This window comes from Phocoena sinus, chromosome 3 (genome assembly GCF_008692025.1).
Source record: "Phocoena sinus isolate mPhoSin1 chromosome 3, mPhoSin1.pri, whole genome shotgun sequence".
Taxonomy (NCBI): domain Eukaryota; kingdom Metazoa; phylum Chordata; class Mammalia; order Artiodactyla; family Phocoenidae; genus Phocoena; species Phocoena sinus.
Genome location: NC_045765.1, coordinates 83870726 through 83895317, shown reverse-complemented (window position 1 = coordinate 83895317; position 24592 = coordinate 83870726). Strand labels below are relative to the sequence as shown.

The following is a 24592-nucleotide window of genomic DNA, read 5'->3' as shown; positions in this document are numbered from 1 at the left end:
TCCGTGTCTTACTCTTCCGCCATCTTCAAGCCGTCCCCCTGTTTAGATATTTAGACTTACACTTTTTTGGTAGCAGTAGCAATATTCTGGTAGTCATAATGGCTTTCTTCTTACTGCTGAGATTGGGCAATGACTGAGATGATGTGGCTCAGTATATTTGGTACCACTCTTTAGAGCCCAGATATTGACTTTGATTATGTTGATTCTATTTTATTTAAAAATATTTAGTAATTTTTTTTTGTCTACATAGTATTTTTATTCAGGATTTGTTTTGATCGTGATGTTAGTGTTTGATAATCTGAGAATTTATAGTACTTGAATAACGGGGTCTAAAAAGTTTCAACCCTTTCTTTCTTTTTTAATAAATTTATTTTTAATTTATTTATTTTTGGCTGCATTGGGTCTTCATTGCTGTGCACAGGCTTTCTCTAGTTGTGGCAAGCAAGGGCTTCTCTTTGTTGCGGTGTGCGGGCTTCTCATTGCGGTGGCTTCTCTTGTTGCAGAGCACGGGTTCTAGGCATGGGGGCTTCAGTAGTTGTGGCACGCAGGCTCAGTTCTAGAGCACAGGCTCAGTAGTTGTGGTGCACAGGCTTAGTTGCTCTGCAGCATGTGGGATCTTCCCAAACCAGGGATTGAACCCATATCCTTAACCACTGTGCCACGAGGAAAGTCCCTCAACCGTTTCATTGTTAGAAAGGCTTAATTAGAGAAGCCGAAATCCCCTGAAATTAAAGGACATATTTAACTCAGATGATCCATTTCTTGCTCACTCACTAAGTAAACTCAGTCCTTTGGTTCTTTGCAAATCTCCACCAGATGAGATCATACCTGTAGAGATTTCTGGATACTGGGATATAAACCATGCAGAGGAGACTAGTCAATTCCTGCTATATTTACAGGGGAGGAAATTTTAAATGCTGTAAGAAAAAAATAAGTTATCCAGAAACTCATCAAAATGCGTTATAGAATTGATGGGTTTCATATATGTAATCAGTGTGTGAAAACTATTATATTATCATTATAAAACATTTGAATGTCGCAAGGCTGTTTGACTCAGATACGGTACTGATAGTGTGGGGTTTTTGTTTTGTTTTTGTTTTGTTTTCATGCTTCTTGTGCTGGGATTTATTGAGCTTCTTGAATCTGTGGATTTTTCATTTTCATCAAGTTTTGAATATTTTCAGCTATTATTTCTTCAAATACTTTCCCTATTCCTCTCTGTCTCCTATGATGTTTCTAATTATACACGTATTAGATCTCAAAAAGTCCTAAAGTTCAGTGATACTCTGTTTATTAAAAAAATTTTTTTTTTTCTTTCTGCTTCATTTTTGATAGTTTGTGTTGCTATGTGTTGAGTTTTGTTTGGGGCACAGTTACGTTACTTGGAAAGAGTTTGATCTTTTGGATTCTGATTTTAAGATTTGTTAGGCAGGACCAGAACAGTGTTAACTCCAGGGCTAATTACTCCCCACTAGGAAGGTAAAACTTTGTTGAGTATTCTACCCCATGCCCCATAAATTTTGAGTTTTTCCATGTGGCTGGTGGGAACGGGCAGTATTCCCAACCACGGGTGAACACCAGGTCCTGTTCCCTTTAGTCTTTTCAGCCAGTTCTTTGCCCAGCTCCTGTATTTTCTCCCGGGCATGCACTGATGAGTGTTGTGCTGAATCCTGGATGGAGCGGGGCTCGCTGCAGATCTCTGGGCTTCTCTCTGTGCACCTCTGTCCTCTCCAGTAGTCTGTCCCATGAACTCTAGTTGCCTTGCTCTTTCCTGACTCTCAGCTTTGTCTCCTCACCCCAGGGATTCTGCTGGTGTCTCCTTCAGTTTCTCCTTCCTGTGCTGCAGTCTCTCAAGTCAGTAAGTCAGGGCAATTGTAGGGCTCACCTTGTTTGTTTCCTTTTCTTGGTGATCACTGTTCTGATAAACAGTGTCTTGAAAACTGTTGTTCCATATCTTTTGTCCATTTTTTGCTTGTTTCAGGTAGAAGGGTAAATTTGGTCCCTGTTACTCCATCTTGGTTGATCTTATTTTTAAAGATTTTCCCAGTAGCATTTTATTTTTCTTCTGGGAAGACGTAATTAGCATTTATGAAATCAGACTACATATTTAGAATTTAAGGTAATTCAGATCAGGTGAGGGTTTGCATTATTATTTTAATAAAAAAATGTAAACAAGTATAAGCTATGTGAGGCCCAGAGAGTTTTCTTCTTGACCTTTTAATTTAACCCCTGTAATGGCCAAGTCCCCTGCCTAAAATTTCTGATTGGGCATTGTAATTGGTATATATCAAACTTTTTACTATGACTTCTAAGTCTGTTTATCTCTGATTTTCTCCCTGCACTTCCCTTAAGAAAATAACTCCAGGAAGACAACTGGGGCAGTTTTAGGCCTTTCACTTCTCTTTGGGATTCCAGCACAGTGCTGCCTGCTGTCCAATATATGAAAAGAGTGTCATACATGATGCCCCATTTTCTAGTTGTTTTCAATGGGAAGATGAGTTTGATTCCAGTTAGTAAAGTATGTCATGGTCAGAAGAGGTCCTTTACTTTGCTGGTTATTTTATCTCCTCTTTCTAACATTGTTCCTGGTACAGAGGAATCAATCAGTCAATCAAGAAAACCAGTGTTTTCTTGTTTCCTTCATCTCATTTCTGAGTACCTGATAATATGCATGATTAATTTGTTAATTACAATTACTAATATATGGAAATATAAGCAGTGTGATAGGATCTTTACATTTCATACCTGTTGCTATTGTATATACCTGAATGGAATAAATTATTTTCTGTGGAAAATTCTAACATTTAATTTTTAAAAATTAATTTAGACTTTATTTCCTCAAAGTAAGTTAAACTAGTGAGTTTTTACCACTTTATGGAGGAGCTGCTAATATTTCCTACTACCTTTGAGTAGATATTGTTTTATTTTTTTTCACACTATCACGTAATGATTAAAAAATAATTCATCTTGTTCTGTATTATTTTATTTTAGATATAGTTTTGGCTTGTAGTGTGATGATTGTTCCCTGTTCCATATGAGAGCTGCAATTTAATTACATGGAAGCATCTGTCCTAAATTTGGAGTGATACAGTAAAGGCTGGTGTTTCGTATTTTAGTAAGCCCTATGTTTGGAAGTGCTATCGTGGTGTTAGGTCACAGTGTGTATGTATTTTGAGCAGCTTGTGGATGGAATTTGAGTTGGTACAGAAATAATTTTATTTTGTATTAGTTCTAATATTTACATTTTTACAAGGCATTTCAGGTTTGAGGAGAAAAAAATAATTTGTTATCTTTTCCACATTTCATGTATAGTCATCCTAATTTTCTTCTCTGTAATTTTTTTTCTGCATATGCCCACAAAAGACATTTATTTATCTTATAGAAATAACTTTGTACTCTATAAAGTGTTCTGAAGTTTGGCTTTTTTACTTAGTTATGTATTTTGGGCTTTCTCTGTATCATTTCACTTGCAGTTACTTTACTTTTTTTAATAGCTGCATATCATTTTATAATTCATTTCTTCAGTTTTTTAAATTAAACTCTTTTTGCTCTAAGATTGTGATAAATATCCTTGTAAATAAAATCTGAATTCTTGTGAAAATATTTTTTGTGAGATAAATTCTAAGAAGTAGAATTTCTGGGTATAAAGTTTGCCCACTTAGAATTTTAGTAGCTATTACCAAATTTGTTTTTCAATAATTTGCATTTCCACTAACAGTGCATTAGAGAGCCTGTTCCCATATACACTTACCTACAGTGTGTGGTTGTTTTATTTAATTTTGTCAATCTGATACATGAAAAATAATTTCAAATGGCTTCATTTGTATTTTTTTATTATTAGAAAGGGTAAGACTTTTCCTTTCAAATCATTATCTTCAGAGGCATCTCAGAAATAATGTTAAGTAACATTGCTGATATTAAACAGCTTGGTTTGTGTTTGACTTATATGGGAATACTTCTATATTTAACTATTAAATATTCATTTTTGAAATGTTCCTAAACTGATTATGAGATGTTTTTCTTTTAATGGGCAATTTTGCACAATTAATATTTTACTTAAGACTTTTGCATTGGTATTTATAAATGAATTTAATTTTGTAGTATCTTCATCATTTTTTGTTATCTGTGTTATGGTGATTTTCGGAACTTTGTTTTCAGTCTCCATTCTTAGAAACAATTTAGGTAATACCAAAGGCATCTGATTCATAAGGTTTGAAATTATTCAGTAGGAAAAAATGTTTGAGCTTTGTACTTTATTAGAGGTATTTTATTGATAATTGATTTATGATAACCATGTATTCCATGGTTATTTGTCTCTTTGAATTTCCTATCTGTAAAAGTTAGGATTCAGTCAGGAAAACAGAACCTACACTAGGTACTTCAATAAATAGGATTTAATTGGGGTAAATGTGTTCAAAAGTTTTAGAAGAGCTGAGAGCAAACAGAGAAAGATAAGGCACCTCAGAGATTAGTAACTATGTGGAGCCTCTACCATCTGGAAGCCACAAAAGGAGGAGGAGGGCTTATTACAAGCAGAGAGACAGAGGAAAGAAAGAATCTGAGAGGGAGAGAGAAATATATCCTGGCTTCTTCCTTCTTCCTGCCCTTCAGCCTTGTGCCAGTACCTCCCATTGCCCAATAAAGCCAAAAGCCAGTTAGCAAGGGAGAGCCTGGGAAATACAGTTTGCAGAGATCAGGTCCCAGCAGGTAAAGGGCTGGGAATGTACCTGTGAGCAAAAAATGGAATGATCTGTATGCAGTCTCTTGGAATGTCAATTTTGCTAACTTGCATTTCTCTTTAAAAGAAAAAAAAAGCTACTTCATTTATTTTCAGATGCTTCTCTCAGTTTTTGCAATTTTGTCTTAATTTATGGTTAGTTCTCACTAAGTGTCAATTTTATATACTTTATTTCCTTTGTTATTGTTATTTCCTTTGTTATTGTTAAGCTCTCCTTTTTAATGCTGTCAACATTTTTTCTATTTTTATTTTTGTCTAATTAATAAATATTTTTCATTTTTTCTTTTCAATTCCTTCTTTGTACTTTCCTTAGTTTTATATTGTTCTCCCTTTTCTAAGTTCTAAAATTGTATTTTAATAAATTTATTTTAAAATTTTCTTACTTAGAAATAGTGTAAAGTTTGTGAATCTTTGAGCATATTGAACTGTGTATCATGGAGCTTGATGGTCAGTGTTTTATTTACTGTTATTTCTAGGTCTTCTTTTAGTTTAAAAACTTAACCGTTTAGTCTGTGCATTTTTTAGGAATGATTTGATTTTTTTCCTTTAAAAAATTCTGTTAAGGATTTTTTCCTTTATTTGAAAGAGGCTAGATAGTGTGGTTAGTATGCACTATTTCTATTTTTGAGGAAATTTATGAAATTTCTTATAGCCCAATATTATCTAATTTTTAAAAATATTCTTTTAAAATAGGTATTTTTAGACCTGTAGTGTATAGAGTTTTATATATGATGATAGTAGGTCAAACATATTCATTATTAAATTACTTATTCAGGTACTCTGTATTATTATTTTTTTTTAGTCTAGTCTCTCACAGGTAGAGATGAGTATATTTAATTCTCCTACTACTTTTGATTTCTCATTGCATTTTCCACCATTTTTGCTTTCTGTTTGGATGTACTGTTTTCTGGAATGAAAAGAATCACAACAGTTATATATTCATTCTGAGTGATATTCTTTGGCAACATACTGTGCCCTTCTTTGTTTTATATTTTGTGTCTAGAATTCAGTTTTATATCATTTGAATATAATGACTACTAGATCTTACTGTTCATATTTTTCTGGGGGAGGGGTTTCCCTATCTTTTCTGTTGTTGTTACATGTTATTTTACTGATGTTTCTCATTTTGTGTATAGTGAAGTTTTTTCCCTTCTGATTTGATAATGTTTTCCTTTTCATAGATGTTTAACACATAAAGTTTACATATAATATTTAACAGATGTGTTTAGTATAATTTTTATTTTGCAGCTTATTTTTAATTTTAATCATTTTAAGTTTCTTTCGTTTTCTTTCTTTTTCTAGTGGACAATGTTAACTTTCTTTAAAAATTATTTTTGTAATTCAGAAAGTCTATATAGTCTGCTTTTTTCTAAACATTCACTTGTTTAACTTTTGAAACTTAAAAATTATAAGCTTAAATCTGTATCTCTTTATTTACAAATTTTATAACTAAAGCTGTCTATTGACTCTTATGCATGAAAGTGAGGAAATGAGCATACTTATACTTCTTATCCATCGCGCACTCCTGATTTTGTTAGTATCCTTTGGGATTTTTGTCTAGTTTATTATAGTTAAATTATTCCTACTTTCACATTTTTGTAGCTCTTCTCTCAGAAATTAAGATACTTTTTTTCTATTTTGTAAACTTAACCACAATGTTTTTATTTTCAAATTGTATTAGTATTCTTTGCCTGTGATTAGATTTTTCTAAAATTAACTTCAGATATTTTCACTTTTTATTATTTCTTAACCTGTCTGTAGCTTTCAGCATCAGTGACTCTGACTACTGGTAAAATTCCATTATGAGGAACATTATTAATCCCTTAAGCAGGATTCTGTGTAATAAAGCAATTTGAATGTCTGCAGATGGTCTGCAGATGAGATGGTCTGCAGATAAGGAATTATCTTCCACAAATTATCCTAATCAACAAATAATTTATCTATGCTTTGGCCACTGCTGTGCCTGAACTAAAGAGCCATATCTGCAAAGTGCTATATCAGTTTAATTATAAATGTTGAAATGCATCTTTTCTGTTTGTTTGTTTCTTTATTAAGCATCTGTTAACATTTTACTCATCTCTCTTTTTAAGAAATATTCCAGCCATGCGTCTAATTCGAGTTATACACCACCCAAACATTTTCTTGCACACTCACTCATTCCTTTTAGGCCAGTGCTTCTTATTGCATTGTGTGCTGCTCTAATCCCTCTGTTGTTTTATCAGTTGAAGATAGACTTGTTAATTTTCCTTCCTCATCATAATTGGCATTGTTCTACACTATCTAATTCCAGTTTGAAACAATTAAAAAAATCTTTTAATGGCATATTTTCACTTAATGGTTTTATTCTACATTTGTTCCTCTTTCCCTCCCTCTCTCCCTTCCTTCTTTCAAAGAATATTTAGTAGCTATTATTTTAGGCATCACAGTGAATACCTAAAATAGTGAACACAGAGACACAGTACTACCCTCATGGAGCTTCCATTGTAGTTGGGGAGACATTAAAAAAAATAGTATACATACAAATAAATAGTTGTTTTAAGTGCTAAGATAAAGAATAGCAAGCATTGGACCTACATGAGATTTAGCTGATTCCTAAAGGAAGAGGTGGATCTTGCTATGTGAAAGAGAGGATGAGCTCCCAGGAAGAGAGAATGTTTAGGAAATTAAAGGAAGACCAGTGCTACTAGAAGTTATTTAGCTGGGTAGATAATGGCAAAACAGAAGTTGAAAGGATAGACAGAGGACACATAATCTGAGACACTATAGGTCTTAGAAGGAAGTTTGGATTTTTCTTTAAATGAAAAGGAAAGCCAGTGTAGGATTTTATGCAGGAGATGACAATTTCTTTTGCTACTTTAAGGAGAATGGTTTGGAAAGGAGCATGAGTAGAAGAGAGGACACCAATTAGGAGGTGCTGCAACAGTCTAAGCCAGAGATAATCATATCTTCCAAAAGGGGTGGCAGTGAATATGAAGAGAAGTGGGTAGATTTGTGGTAGACTTTGGAGGGAGAATCAGAAGGAGTTTCTGATGGATTGTTCATGTGCAAGGGTGACTTGAGCTTCAGAAGAACAGAGACTTCTAGGAAGAGAGGGCATATTTATTAGCAGTATTAGGTTGTTTTTAGTAGGATCAAGCCAGGTTTTTGTTACAGATAGAAGACAAATGGAAAGTTCTGATAAGAAGTATAAGGAGTTTTCTAATCATAGAGCAAGAGTTCTTGAGAGTACAGGATTCTATAGATAGTGTCCTGGGTCAGAATAGGAGATGTTGAGGGCAATATGGGGTTGACAGTTGGGGTGATAATATATACCTTGGGAGGTTTTGACTTTGCACAGTGACTGCAGTTAACAGGGCTATTAGACAGGATGAGATGTGCCCTCCTGGGAGGTGAAGGGCAATCTGACCTAGTTGTGTGATCTTTAATGTTAGCTTCTAAGAAGTCTTCTCCCTAGGCTGCAAGGACTCCTACATAGAATCACAAAAATTTATTGCTACAAAGCACTTAGAGAGTGTTTGCTTTTTGAAGATAGAGAATATTTGTTTTTTGAGAAAGAAACAGATTCCTCTCACTTTATTTTTGGTAGCCTTAATATTCTGCACATGCTATAGAGTGTTTTTCTAACATGGTATTTTTTAGAGTGAAAATATCAAATGAAAAAGGCAAAGCTACAAGAATTATTAGGGCAATTTAAATTATGTTTTTAATCCACATTTGTATAGTTTTTCTTGTTTTCATCTTTGTTAAATTTAATATTTTAATGGAGGAGCTACATTAGTTTTAAATGGCTTTGTGGTATCGAGCATCTTAGTACTGAGGTTTTTGAATTTGAAAGTAAATATGATGAGTTCATAGGCCATCTATCTTATTACATGTTCATAATAGCATCTCACAACTAAAAATGACCATTTTCCCTAAAGAAATGTCCTCAAAGATTACTTTTTTTAAAAAACATATTGCAGTGTATCAAAAAGCAAGATTACTAAGTTAGACCCTGGTGAGTTCTGACTGACTAAGAATTTGCTTCCTTTAGGCTATACTTTTGATTTAGATACCTATTAAATTTTGATTTAGGATTATTTTGGACTACTAACAGAAGCAGAAATTCTGTTCATTCACAGATCAAAGGTAATAGTGTAGAAAATTACCCTTGTGAAATATCTGACACTATGCCTTGTCTATTTTTTGTATCTTTACCATGGATCCTCTCTGACCATGGAAAGTCTCCAACACCTGTTTCTGAATAGAATTTTGAAGACCTGTAGTGAAGAGTATTCCTTTTATTTTTTTTCAGTATTAATAAGGTAGAAAGTCTAAAAACAGATGACTTGTTCTTCCAGCAGTGTCCATATGCCCACTTGTCCCAAACCCACCATTATATGTGTCTGCTATTGAGACAATGTGTTGGGCTAGAAAAACCATTGAGAACTAATGGTATTTATTAAGAAAAGAGATAAGATAGAAATGTAGAGAATACAAGTATTTAAGACATAGACAGCAAAAGAAGAGCAGGTATAAAGTTTGAGAAGGAATTTTTAGGAAGGGAGGAAGGCAAGCCAGCATGTTGGAAGATGAGAAGCCATAGAAACCAAAAAAGAGGGTTTCAGGAAGAAGTGAGTCAGTAGGATCAGATGCCTCAGAGAAACAGGGTAAGATGGGTAAAGATGGGTAAATTTCTGTTGCATTTGATCATTAGGAAGTGTTAACCTTACTAAGGCAATAGAATGGTTTGGGCAGAAGCAATATATCAGTGTGTTGAAAAACAAACAAGAAGTGGTAAAATGAAGACTGCAAGTGTGGCTTCTCAGAGTCCCTTAATCCTGTCCTAGAATTCTGCAGTCTCTGATTACTGAATTTTGAAGCATTTGTTCTTGAATTTAAAGATATTAAATATGAACTACTCATATAGCTCCTTGCATAGGTTGCCAGAAACCTGCCATTTTTATATTAATGTAATAATTTGTGTAAAACTAAATATTTAAAGTTCCTGAAGACAGCTAAGTGGAAACCTCTAATACAAGTGCTAATTTTATTTCTTATTTTTTAAAAAGTCTTGGCTACTTATGATTCAGCAGACGGAACAACTTAGTAGGATAATGAAGACACATGCAGAGGACCTAAATTCTGGGCCCTTACACAGGCTCACCATGATGATCAAAGACAAGCAGCAGGTGAAGAAGAGTTATATAGGTGTTCATCAGCAGATAGAGGCAGAGATGATCAAGGTTTGTCTTTCCGTTCTGGAATTCTTACTTTAATTTGATTTTTAAATTCACTGAAATACTTTATCTTGTTTGACTTTAAAAATTGTTTAGTCACCATTTCCTGGCAAGAAATAGATTTCAGTGTCTCTAATAAGTGGTATCTTATTTTTACTGAATATATAACATTATTGATTATAAGATATACTGTTACTTTATATACTCTCATGAAAGAAAAAAATGCTGCCAATTAAACGATGATACAATGCTTTCTTATCACTTAGAATTTTTATTTTTTACTCACTGAAATAGCTCTTTTAGGCTTTTAGAAAATTAATTTGCATCATTTAATTCTTTGCATATAATAAGAAATAGGCAAAATAAATTAGTTGGAATATTTCTAAATTTTTTTCACAGAGTCTGTCTCTTCTGGATAACTTTTACTTAATGAGTTTTGTTATGAAAATTTGCAAATGTACAGAAGAGAGAATAGTTAAATGAACTCCCATTGACCTATCCATCCACATAGTCAATATTTTCTTTCTTTTTTTTTCATCTATACTCTCACCTACTTTTCTTCTACACTGGAAAATTTTAAAGAAAATTCCAGTTATTATTTTATCCATAAATATTTTAGTATATATTGCTAAAATAAGTACTCTTTTTAAAAAAACTATGTTATCATTAACCACATAAAATAACAATAATTCCTTAATATTATTAATTATCCTGACTATGCTCAAATGATTGTTAAATGTTTTTTTTACAGTTGTTTCATTTGAATCATGATCCAAACCTGGCTCATATGTTGCATTTGAATAATCTCTTAATCTCTAGGTTCCCCTCACCACCCCACTTTTAAAATGCCATTTATTTGTGGGAGAAACTGGGTAGTTTATTCTGTAGCATTTAATTCCTTCATTTTGGATTTTGCTGTTAGCAGCTTGTGATGCAGTTTCACATATTCCTTCATCCTCCAATTTTCTTGCAAACTGGAAGTTAGATCTAGAGGCTTGATAAGATTTTGGCTGTTTATTTTGGGCAAGAATACATCATAGGTGCTGGTATAGACTTCCTGTTGTTTCATATCAAGAGGTATATAATGTCTGCTTGTTTATCTTCTTCTGATGTTAAACTTGACTAATAGGTTCCAGTGTTGCCAGCCTGCTCAATCTATTAAAAAAGTTTCTTTTCAGCCTTTCACCTAATAGTTTTAGCAACACTTCATATTCACCGCTTAGATCCATTAGCTCAGTGGAGGTTGTAAAATGGCAATAGTTTACTTCTGTCATTTCTGATGCAATTGTTAGCTGGAGTTTTTCAATAAAAATTTTTCCTGTATCAACTATTTGGTTGCCATGAGGTGTAAGGTAGGATCAATTCTTGCTTTTTGCTATTAATTTGCCTGTTTGGGACTTCCCTGGTGGTGCAGTGGTTTAGAAGCTGCCTACCAATGCAGGGGCACAGGTTCGATCCCTGGTCCGGGAAGATCCCACATGCCACGGAGCAGCTAAGCCCATGTGCCACAACTACTAAGCCTGTGCTCTAGAGCCCGTGAGCCACAACTACCGAGCCTGCGTACTGCTACTGAAGCCTGCGTGCCTAGAGCCCGTGCTCTGCAACTAGAGAAGCCACCACAATGGGAAGCCAGTGCACTGCAACAAAGAGTAGTCCCCTCTGGACACAACTAGAGAAAGCCTGCGTGCAGCAATGAAGACCCAACATAGCCCTCCCACCCCCTAAAAAATTGCCAGTTTGCTGAATAGTGAATTGGTTGTTTAGCAAGTTCAAAAGTTAAGACTTCTAGTTTCCAGACCAGCATGTAAGAAGTTTGGAAGTTGTCCCTCCATCCTAACAACAAGTAAAAAGCTGAACAAACTGAAAAATCCACAACTCTTTTTAGATCCGTTAGAGAAAGTAGGTCACAGAGCAGATGACTGCCCCCCCACCCCCCCACCAATTGGAGAGACTGACAAGCAAATACAGAGAATCACAACTTATCAGAACAGCAGCGGTCTTGGGAACCATTGTTGGTTGTAGAAAAACCTGAAATGTAACTGACAAATTCTGGAAGTTCAGTGTGGACATTTCTGAGGATTACAAACTCCAGGAAGACTCACTCATTGAGGGGCCTTCACACTTGTGAATTTTACCTCCCAAATCCCTATGAGGTTCTCACAGAGAATATAGGAAACAAAAAAAAAATCTCATGATCTTTGTAGTGGCAGAGGAAAAGGAATAATTTTGACATATGCTAAAGCATTCTGTTTTTAACAAGGTCAGTCGTCAGGACAAACTGTTTAGCCAGAACCTAACTGACCTGGGGGAAGGGAAGTACCCAACTCCAGCTCACTCTAGCCATCCTGTCCCATGTAAGGTGGGGTGGAGACTGAGAAGGACATGTGAAGTTCATGGTCCAGAGGTACAGGCTCAGTGAACGACCAAGACCTAATCAGAGGGCTATAAAATGCTTCTCCTTCCTTGCCAACTTAGCACCACATTAGTACAGTCCTTTTACCCAGTACATTATACCTGGCAATCAAGAAGAAAGAGACAAGGCATACCAAGAGGCAGGAAACACAATTGGAAGAGACAGAGCAAGCATCAGAACCAGACATGGCAGGGATCTTGGAATTATCAGACTGGGAATTTAAAGCAACTATTAATAATGTGCTAAGAGCTCTAATGAGTAAAGTAGACAGCATACAAGAACAGACGGGCAATGTAAGCAGAAAGATAGAAATCCTAAGCAAGGACCAAGAAGAGATTCTAGAGTTCAGTAACATTATGACAGAAATGAAGAATGACTTTGATGGGCTTATTAGGAGACTGAACACAACTGAAGAAAGAATCTCTGAACTTGAGTTTATATCAATAGAAATCTCTAAAAGTGAAAAGCAAAGAGAACAAAGACTGAAAAAAAAAGTAAACAGCATATTCAAGAATTTTGGGACCACTACAAAAGGTGTAACATACATATAATGGGAATACCAGAAGGAGAAGAAAGGGACTGAGGAATAGAAGAAATTTTTGAAACAATAATGACTGAGAATTTCCCGAAATTAATGTCAGACACCAAATGACAGATCCAGGAAGCTCAGAGAACACCAAGCAGAATGAATGATGAAAAAACCCCTCATAAACCTAGAATTCTGAACCCGGTGAAAATATCCCTCAAAAGTGAAGGAGAAATAAAGTCTTTGTCAGACAAACAAAAATTGATGGAATTTGTTGCCAATAGACTGAGAAGGAAAGTATGATATAGGTCAGAAACTTGGATCTACATAGACAAAGAGCATTGGGGAAAGAATGAGTGAAGATAAAATGAAAACTTTTATTTTTCTCATTCTTAATTGATTTAATGGATAATGGTTTATTGAAAACGATAATAGCAACAATGTATTTGATTATGTACACTCATGTATATATCCTGTGTGTGTGTACATATTTTTATGTATGCTTGTATATAAGTGAAATGAAAGACAGCCATAATACTTGGGATGGGAACGAGGAATTAGGATTATTTTGTTATTGTAAGGTATTTACACTATGCATGAAGTGGTATAGTGTTATTTGAAAGTAGGAGTGGATTAGTTATAAATGTATGTTGCAAACTCTAGGGCAGCCACTAAAAAAAGCAGAAAAAAGTATACCTAGTATGCTAAGAAATGATAGAGAATAGAATCACATAAAGTACTCAGTTAAAACAACAAAGACAGAAAAATAGTGGAAGACAAAAATTGGAACAACTAATAAGGGTAACAAATAGGAAACAGTAACAAATATGGTAGATACTAATCCAAGTATATCAATAATTACTTTGAAGGTCAGTGGTCTTAATGAACCAATTAAAAGACAGATATTATCAGACTGGATAAAAAAACAAGACACAACTGTATGTTGTCTACAAGAAAACCACTTTATATATAAAGACACATATAGATTAATAGTAAATGGATAGAGAAAGATATACCATACTAACCCTAATCAAAAGAAAGTGGGAGTAGCTATATTAATTGCAGACAGGACAGACTTCAAAGTAAAGAAATTTATCAGGGATAAAGAGGGGAATTACATAATGTTGAAGGGGTCACTTCTCCAGGAAGACACTGTAATCCTTAACATGTATGTGCCTAACAACATAGCATCAAAATACTGATAGAAGTACAAAAAGTGTTAGAATTGTAAGGAGAAATGGATGAACCTCTATTATAGTTGGAGAATTCAGCACCCTCCCCACCCCCCATCAGAAATGGACAGATGCAGCAGGCAGAAAATCAGTAAGAACAGAGTTGAACTTAATAATATCATCAATCAACTAGATGTAAGGAACATCTATAGACTACTTCATCCAACAGCAGGAGAATACACATTCTTCTCAAGCTCACATTGGATGATTCAACAAGATAGACCACATTCTAGGTCATAAATCATACCTTAACAAATTTTAAAAAATGGAGTTGATACAGTGTCTTCTCTGAGACCACAGTGGAATTAAACTAGAAATCAGTAACAGAAAGATAGCTGGAAAATCCCCAAATACTTGAAGATTAAACAGCACACTTCTAAATAACACATGGATCAAGGAAGAAATCTCAAGAAAAATTTAAAGATATTTTGAACGAAACGAACCTGAAAACAAAACTTATCAAAATTTGTGGGATACAACAAAAGCAGTGCTTAGAAGGAAATTTATAGCATTGAATGCATTTGTTGGAAAAGAAGAAAGATCTAAAATCTGTCATCTGAGCTTCCACCTTAGGACAGTAGAAAAAGAAGAGCAAATTGAATCCAAAGTACACAGAAGAAAAGAAATAATGAAAATTAGAGCAGAACTCAATGAAAATGAAAACATGAAACTAATAAAGTCAACAAAACCAAAATCTGGTTCTTTGAGAAGAATAAAATCAGTAAGCCTCTAGCCAGGCTAACAAAAACCCAGAGTGGGTACAAATTACTAATATCAGAAGTGAAAGGTACATATCCCATGGATATTAAAAGGATAATGAAGGACTACTTTTTAAAAACTCTATGTCCTAATTCAAAAAGAGTCATTTAGGGCTTCCCTGGTGGCACAGTGGTTGAGAGTCTGCCTGCAAATGCAGGGGACACGGGTTCGTGCCCCGGTCCGGGAGGATCCCACATGCCGCGGAGTTTCTGGGCCCAGGAGCCATGGCCGCTGAGCCTGCGCATCTGGAGCCTGTGCTCCGCAATGGGAGAGGCCACAGCAGTGAGAGGCCCGCGTACCACAAAAAAAAAAAAAAAAAAAAATCATTTACCACAATGTTCATTGCAGCTCTATTTACAATAGCCAGGACATGGAAGCAACCTAAGTGTCCATCGACAGATAAATGGATAAAGAAGATGTGGCACATATATACAATGGAATATTACTCAGCCATAAAAAGGAATGAAATTGAGTTATTTGTAGTGAGGTGGATGGGCCTAGAGTGTGTCATACAGAGTGAAATAAGTCAGAAAGAGAAAAACAAATACCGTATGCTAACACATATATATGGAATCTAAAAAAAAAAAAAAAAAGAGGTCATGAAGAACCTAGGGGCAAGATGGGAATAAAGATGCAGACCTACTAGAAAATGGACCTGAAGATATGGGGAGGGGGAAGGGTAAATTGTTACAAAGTGAGAGAGTGGTAGTGTATATATGAATATATATACACTACCAAATGTAAAATAGATAGCTAGTGGGAAGCAGTCACATAGCACAGGGAGATCAGCTCAGTGCTTTGTGACCAGCTAGAAGGGTGGAATAGGGAGGGAGGGAGGGAGGGAGACGCAAGAGGGAAGAGATATGGGGGTATATGTATATGTATAATTGATTCACTTCATTAAAAAGCAGAAACTAACACACCATTGTAAAGCAATTATATTCCAATAAAAACGTTAAAAAACAAAAAACAAAAAAACCCCTCTATGTCCATAAGTTTGATAACCTGGGAGAAATAGTCCAAAGCCTTGAAGGACGCAGTCTGCTAAAACTCACATAAGAAGAAATAGACAATCAGTAGGCACATATCTATTAAAGTAATTGAATCAATAAATAACCTTCCAAAACAGAAAGCACCAGGCTCAGATGGCTCCAGACTCAGATGGCTTCATTGGTGAATTCTATTAAACATTTAAGGAAGAAGTTATACCAATTCTCTACAAACTATTTCAGAAAAAGAAACAGAGAGGAGCTTCCTCACTCCATTCTATGAGGCCAGCATTACCTAACACCAAAAGCACACAAAGATATTAGAAGAAAAGGAAACAACAGACCAATATCTATCATGAACATAGATGCAAAAATCCTTAATAAACTATGAAGAAATAAAATCCAACAATGTAGAAAAAGAATTTATACACTTTTACCAAGTGGAATTTTTTTCAGGTGTGAAAGGCTGGTTCAATATTTGAAAATCAAATAATGGAATCCATTATATCAGGAAATTAAAAAAGAAAAATTACATGAGCATATGAATAGATGCAGAAAAAGCATTTGACAAAATCCAACACAAGTTGGGTTGGTTCTCAGTAAACGAGGAATAAAGGGGAACTTCCTCAACCTGATAAAAGATATCTACAAAAAACTTATAGCTAACATCATCCTTAGTTGTGAGAAACTCATAACTTTCCCACTAAGATCAGGAGCAAGAGAAGGATATCTGCCTTTACCAATGCTTATCAACATAATACTGGCAATCTTAGCTAATGAAACAAGGTAAGAAAAAGAAATGAAATATGTACAGATTGGGAATGAAGAAATAAAGCTGTCTCTGTTTACAGATGACATGGTTGTTGATCCAAGAGAATCAACCAAAAATTCTTGGAACTAATAAACAGTTATAGCAAGTTTGCAGGATACAGTGTTAGCATACAGAAGTCAATCACTTCCCTATATATTAACAAGGAACAGGTGGAATATGAAATTAAAAACACAATACCATTTACATTAGAACCTCAAAAAATGAAATACTTAGGTTAGCAACTATCAAAATATGTACAAGATCTATAGGAGGATAATAACAGAACTCTGATGAGAGAAATCAAAGAAGAAATAATTGTAGAGATATCCCATGTTTGTGGATGAGAAACCTCAGTGTTGTCAAGATACAGATTATTCCTAATTTGAACTATAGATTCAACACAGTCCCAATCAAAATCTCGGCAAATGCCAAATTGATTCTTAAATTTATATGGAGAAACAAAAGACCCAGAATAGCCAACAGAATATTGAAGGACAAGAACGACATTGGAGAACTGACACTACCTGACTTCAAGACTTATCATAAAGACACTGTAATCGGGGAGAGCTTCAAGATGGCATAAGAGTAAGATGTGGAGATCACCTTCCTCCCCACAAGTACATCAGAAATACATCTACATGTGGAAGAACTCATACAGAGCACCTACTGAACGCTGGCAGAAGGCCTCAGACCTCCCAAAAGGCAAGAAACTCTCCACGTACCTGGGTAGGGACAAAAAAAAAGAAAAAGCAGAGACAAAACAATAGGGACGGGACCTGCACCAGTGGGAGGGAGCTGTGAAGGAGGAAAGGTTTCCACACACTAGAAAGCCCCTAGTCTCGTGGGCGGAGACTGCGGATGGCAGAGGGGGGAAGCTTCGGAGCCATAGAGGAGACCGCAGCAACAGGGGTGCAGAGGGCAAAGCGGAGAGATTCCTGTAGAGAGGATCAGTGCCGACCAGCACTCACCTGCCCAAGAGGCTTGTCTGTTCACCAGCCGGGATGGGTGGGCGCGGGGAGCTGAGGCTCTGGCTTCCGAGGTCAGATCCCAGGGAGAGGACTGGGGTAGGCTGTGTGAACACAGCCTGAAGGGGGCTAGTGCACCACAGCTAGCCGGGAGGGAGTCTGGGAAAAAGTCTGGAGCTGCCGAAGAGGCAAAAGACTTTTCCTTGCCTCTTTGTTTCCTGGTGTGTGAGGAGGGGGGATTAAGAGTGTCACTTAAAGGTGCTCCAGAGATGGGCGCGAACTGCGGCTATCAGCGCGGACCCCAGAGACAGGCATGAGACGTTAAGGCTGCTACTGCAGCCACTGAGATACCTATGTGCAAGCACAGGTCACTATCCACGCCTCCCCTTCTGGGAGCTTGTGCAGCCTGCCACTGCCAGGGTTCCATGATCCAGGGACAACTTCCCCGGGAGAACACATGGCACGCCTCAGGCTGGTGCAACTTCATGGTGGCCTCTGCTGCCACAGACTCGCCCTGTATTCCATACCCGCCCCCCCAGCCAGAGCCCCTGATGCAGCTGCTCCTTTAACCCTGTCCTGTCTTAGTGAAGAACAGATGCCCTCAGGCGACCTATACACAGAGGTGGGGCCAAATGCAAAGCTGAACACCAGGAGCTGTGCCAACAAAGAAGACAAAGGGAAATCTCTCGAGCAGGCTCAGGAGCTGTGGATTAAATCTCCACAATCAACTTGATGTACCCTGCATCTGTGGAATACCTGAATAGACAACAAATCATCCCAAAATTGAGGAGGTCGACTTTGGGAGCAATGATATATATATATATTTCCCTTTTTCTTTTTTTTTTTTTTTTTTTTTTTTTTTTTTTTTTTTTTTTTTTTTTTTTTTTGCGGTATGCGGGCCTCTCGCTGTTGTGGCCTCTCCCGTTGTGGAGCACAGGCTCCGGACATGCAGGCTCAGCAGCCATGGCTCACGGGTCCAGCCACTCCGCGGCATGTGGGATCTTCCCGGGCCGGGGCACGAACCCTTGTCCCCTGCATCGGCAGGCAGACTCTCAACCACTGCGCCACCAAGGAAGCCCTCCCTTTTTCTTTTTTTGTGAGTGTATATGTGTATAGTTTTTTGTGTGATTTTGTCTGTACAGCTTTGCTTTTACCATTCGACCTAGGGTTCAGTCTGTGCTTTTTTTTTTTAAGTATAGGTTTTAGCGCTTGTTATCATTGGTGGAGTTGTTTTTTGGTTTGGTTGCTCTCTTCTTTTTTTTTAATAATTAATTTTTATTTTAATAACTTTATTTTATCTTCTTTTTTTCTTTCTTTTTTTTTCTCCCTTTTATTCTGAGCCGTGTGGATTATGACAGATTCTTGGTGCTCCAGCCAGGCGTCAGGTCTGTGCCTCTGAGGTGGGGGAGCCAAGTTCATGACGTTGGTCCACAAGAGACCTCCCAGCTCCACATAATATCAAATGGCAAAAATCTCCCAGAGATCTCCATGTCAACGCCAAGACCCAGCTCCACTCAACGACCAGCAAACTACAGTGCTGGACACCCTATGCCAAACAACTAGCAAGACAGGAACACAATGCCACCCATTAGCAGAGAAGCTGCCTAAAATCATAATAAGTCCACAGACACCCCAAAACACACCACCAGACATGGACCTGCCCACCAGAAAGACAAGGTCCAGCCTCATCCACCAGAACACAGGCACTAGTCCCCTCCACCAAAAAGTGTACACAACCTACGGAACCAACCTTAACCACTGGGGGCAGACACCAAAAACAACAGGAACTACGAACCTACACCTGTGAAAAGGAGACCCCAAACAGTAAGTTAAGCAAAATGACAAGACAGAGAAACACACAGCAGATAAAGGAGCAAGGTAAAAACCTGCCTATTGAAGAGGAAATAGGCAGTGTACCTGAAAAAGAATTCAGAACAATGATAGTAAGGATGCTCCAAAATCTTGGAAATAGAATGGAGAAAATACAAGAAACGTTTAACAAGGACCTAGAAAAATTATAGAGCAAACAAACAATGATGAATAACAGAATAAATGAAACAAAAAATTCTCGAGAAGGGATCAATAGCTGAATAACTGAGGCAGAAGAACGGATAAGTGACCTGGAAGATAAAATAGTGGAAATTACTACAGAGCAGAATAAAGAAAAAAGAATGGGAACGGATGGGCCTGTGAGCCATGGCCTCTGAGCCTGGGCATCTGGAGCCTGTGCTCCGCAACGGGAGAGGCCACAACAGTGAGAGGCCCGTGTAATGCAAAAAAAAAAAAAAAGAAAAGAATTGAGGACAGTCTCAGAGACCTCTGGGACAACATTAAACACACCAACGTTGGAACTATAGGGGTCCCAGAGGAAGGAGAGAAAAAGAAAGGGACTGAAAAAATATTTGAAGAGATTATAGTTGAAAACTTCCCTAATATGGGAAAGCAAATAGTCAATCAACTCCAGGAAGCACAGAGAGTCCCATACAGGATAAATCCAAGGAGAAACATGACAAGACACATATTAATCAAACTATCAAAAATTAAATACAAAGAAAAAATATTAAAAGCAGCAAGGGAAAAACAACAAACAAGGGAATCCCCATAAGGTTAACAGCTGATCTTTCAGCAGAAACTCTACAAGCCAGAAGGGAGTGGCAGGACATATTTAAAGTGATGAAGGGGAAAAACCTACAACCAAGATTACTCTAGCCAGCAAGGTTCTCATTCAGATTCGATGGAGAAATTAAAACTTTTACAGACAAGCAAAAGCTAAGAGAATTCAGCACCACCAAACCAGCTTTACAACAAATGCTAAAGGAGCTTCTCTAGGCAGGAAACACAAGAGAAGGAAAACTCCGACAATAACAAACCCAAAACAATTAAGAAAATGGTAATAGGAACATACATATTAATAACTACCTTAAATATAAATGGATTAAATCCTCCAAGTAAAAGACATAGACTGGCTGAATGTATATGAAAACAAGACCCTTATATATGCTGTGTACAAGTGTCCCACTTCAGGCCTAGGGACACATACAGACTGCAAGTAAGGGGATGGGAAAATATATTACATGCAAATGGAAATCAGAAGAAAGCTGGAGTAGCAGTTCTCATATGAGACAAAATAGACTTTAATAAAAAAACTATTACAAGAGACAAAGAATGACACTACATAATGATGAAGGGATCAATCCAAGAAGAAGATATAACAAGTGTAAATATTTATGCACCCAACATAGGAGCACCTCAATACATAAGGCAAATACTAACAGCCATAAAAGGGGAAATTGACAGTAACACAATCATAGTGGGGGACGTTAACACCCCACTTTCACCAATGGACAGATCATCCAAAATGAAAATAAATAAGGAAACACAAGCTAAATGATACGTTAACAAGATAGACTTAATTGATATGTATAGGACTTTCCATCCAAAAACAACAGAATACACATTCTTCACAAGTGCTCATGGAACATTCTCCAGGATAGATCTTATCTTGGGTCACAAATCAAACGTTGGTAAATTTAAGAAAATTTAAATCGTTTCAAGTATCTTTTCTGACCGCAACACTATTAGAGTAGATATCAATTACAGGAAAACATCAGTAAAAAATACAAACACAAGGGGGCTAAACAATACAGTACTTAATAACCAAGTGATCACCGAAGAAATCAAAGAGAAAATAAAAAAATGCCTAGAAACAAATGACAGTGAAAACACAATGACCCAGAACCTATGCGATGCAGCAAAAGCAGTTCTAAGAGCTAAGTTTATAGTAATACAATCCTACCTTAAGAAACAAGAAACATCTCAAATAAACAACCTAACCTTACACCTAAAGTATTTAGAGAAAGAAGAACAAAAAAACCCCAAAGTTAGCAGAAGGAACGAAATCATAAAGGTCAGATCAGAAAAAAATGAAAAAGAAATGAAGGAAACGATAGCAAATATCAATAAAAGTAAAAGCTGGTTCTTTGGGAAGATAAACAAAATTGATAAACCGTTAGCCAGACTCATCAGGAAAAAAAAGGGAGAAGCCTCAATTCAATAGAATTAGTAATGAAAAAAGAGAAGTAACAACTGACCCGGCAGAAATAAAAGGATCATGAGAGATTACTACAAGCAACTCTGTGCCAATAAAATGTACAACCTGGAAGAAATGAACAAATTCTTAGAAATGCACAACCTGCCAAGACTGAATCAGGAAGAAATAGAAAATATGAACAGACCAATCACAAGCACTGAAATTGAAACTGTGATTAAAAATCTTCCAACAAAGAAAAGCCCAGGACCAGATGGCTTCCCAGGCAAATTCTAACAAACATTTAGAGAGGAGCTAACACCTATCTTTCTCAAACACTTCCAAAATATAGCAGAGGTAGGAACACTCCAAACGAATTCTATGAGGCCACCATCACCCTGATACCAAAACCAGACAAAGATGTCACAAAGAAAGAAAACTAGAGGCCAATATCACTGATGGACATAGATGCAAAAATCCTCAACATAATACTAGCAAGCAGAATCCAGCAACACATTAAAAGGGTCATACACCATGAGCAAGTCATATTTATCCCAGGAATGCAAGGATTCTTCAATATATGCAAATCAGTCAATGTGATACACCATATTAACAAGTTGAAGGAGTAAAACCGTATGATCATCTCAATAGATGCCGGGAAAGCTTTTGACAAAATTCAACACCCATTTATGATAAAAACCCTGCAGAAAGTAGGCATAGAGGGAACTTTCCTCAACATAATAAAGGCCATATATGACACAGCCACAGCCCACATCGTCCTCAATGTTGAAAATCTGAAATCATTTCCACTAAGATCAGGAACGAGACAGTGGTGCCCACTCCCACCACTATTATTCAACATAGTTTTCGAAGTTTTAGCCACAACAATCAGAGAAGAAAAAGAAATAAAAGGAATCCAAATTGGAAAGGAAGAAGTAAAGCTGTCACTGTTTGCAGATGACATGATACTATACATAGAGAATCCTAAAGATGCTACCAGAAAACTACTAGAGCTAATCAATGAATTTGGTAAAGTATCAGGATACAAAATTAATGCACAGAAATCTCTGGCATTCCTATACACTAGTGATGAAAAATCTGAAAGTGAAATTAAGAAAACACTCCCATTTACCACTGCAACAAAAAAATAGAATATCCAGGAATAAACCTACCTAAGGGGACAAAAGACCTGTATGCAGAAAATTATAAGACACTGATGAAAGGAGTTAAAGATGATACACATAGATGGAGAGATATACCATGTTCTTGGATGGGAAGAATCAACATTATGAAAATGACTATAGTACCCAAAGCAATCTACAGATTCAATTCAATCCCTATCAAACTACCACTGGCATTTTTCACAGAAGTAGAACAAAAAATTTCACAATTTGTATGGAAACACAAAAGACCCCGTATAGCCAAAGCAATCTTGAGAAAGAAAAACGGGGCTGGAGGAATCAGGCTCCCTGACTTCAGACTATACTACCAAGCTAAAGTAATCAAGACAGTATGGCACTGGCACTAAAAGAGAAATATAGATCAATGGAACAGGATAGAAAGCTCAGAGATAAACCGTCGCACATATGGTCACCTTATCTTTGATACAGGAGGTAAGAATATACAGTGGAGAAATGACAGCCTCTTCAATAAGTGGTGCTGGGAAAACTGTACAGCTACTTGTAAAAGAATTATATTAGAGCACTCCTTAACGCCATACACAAAAATAAACTCAAAATGGATTAAAGACTTAAATGTAAGGCCAGACGCTATCAAACTCTTAGAGGACAACATAGGTAGAATACTCTATGCCATAAATCACAGCAAGATCCTTTTTGACCCACCTCCTAGAGAAATGGAGATAAAAGCATAAATAAACTAATGGGAACCAATGATTCTTAAAACAATGACACTTAAAACACATAAACAAGATGAAAAGACAACCCGCAGAATGGCAGAAAATATTTGCAAATGAAGCAACTGACAAAGCATTAATCTCCAAAATTTACAAGTAGCTCATGCAGCTGAATATCAAAAAAGAAACAACCCAATCCAAAAATGGGCAGAAGACCTAAATAGACATTCTCCAAAGAAGATATGCAGATTGCTAACAAACACATGAAAGAATGCTCAACATCATTAATCATTAGAGAAATGCAAATCAAAAGTACAATGAGATATCATACACTGGTCAGAATGGCCATCATCAAAAAATCTAGAAACAATAAATGCTGGAGAGGGTGTGGAGAAATGGAACCCTCTTGCACTGTTGATGGGAATGTAAATTGATACAGCCACTATGGAAAACAGTATGGTGGTTCTTTAAAAAACTGAAAATAGAACTGTACAACCCAGCAATCCCACTACTGGGCATATACCCTGAGAAAACCATAATTCATGGAGTAATGTACCACAATGTTCATTGCAGCTCTACTTACAGTAGCCAGGACATGGAAGCAACCTAAGTGTCCATCAACAGATGAATGGATAAAGAAGATGTGGCACATATATAGAATGGAATATTTCTCAGCCATGAAAAGAAAAGAAATTGAGTTATTTGTAGTGAGGTGGATGGACCTAGAGTCTGTCATACAGAGTGGACCTAGAGTCTGTCATACAGAGTGAAGTAAGTCAGAAAGAGAAAAACAAATACCATATGCTAACACATATATATGGAATGTAAAAAAAAAAGATCATGAAGATCCTAGGGACAAGACGGGAATAAAGTCACAGACCTACTAGAGAATGGATTTGAGGTTATGGGGAAGGAGAAGGGTAAGCTGGGACAAAGTTAAAGGGTGGCATGGACATATATACAGTACCAAATGTAAAATAGATAGCTAGTGGGAAGTAGCCACATAGCACAGGGAGATCAGCTCGGTGCTTTGTGACCACCTAGAGGGATGGGATAGG

The 24592-nt window shown here is 36.6% G+C and overlaps 1 protein-coding gene across 4 annotated transcripts in view; it reads left to right on the top strand.

Annotated features, from left to right (window-relative positions):
- FER (FER tyrosine kinase) overlaps nucleotides 1-24592 on the top strand; it is a 477424-nt gene that overhangs the window by 75626 nt on the left and 377206 nt on the right. For all 4 annotated transcript variants that reach the window (XM_032625918.1, XM_032625922.1, XM_032625921.1 and 1 more), the window contains one exon: nucleotides 9790-9963. In XM_032625918.1, coding sequence (XP_032481809.1) covers nucleotides 9790-9963 — 174 coding nt within the window. The remainder of the gene's footprint in view (nucleotides 1-9789; nucleotides 9964-24592) is intronic.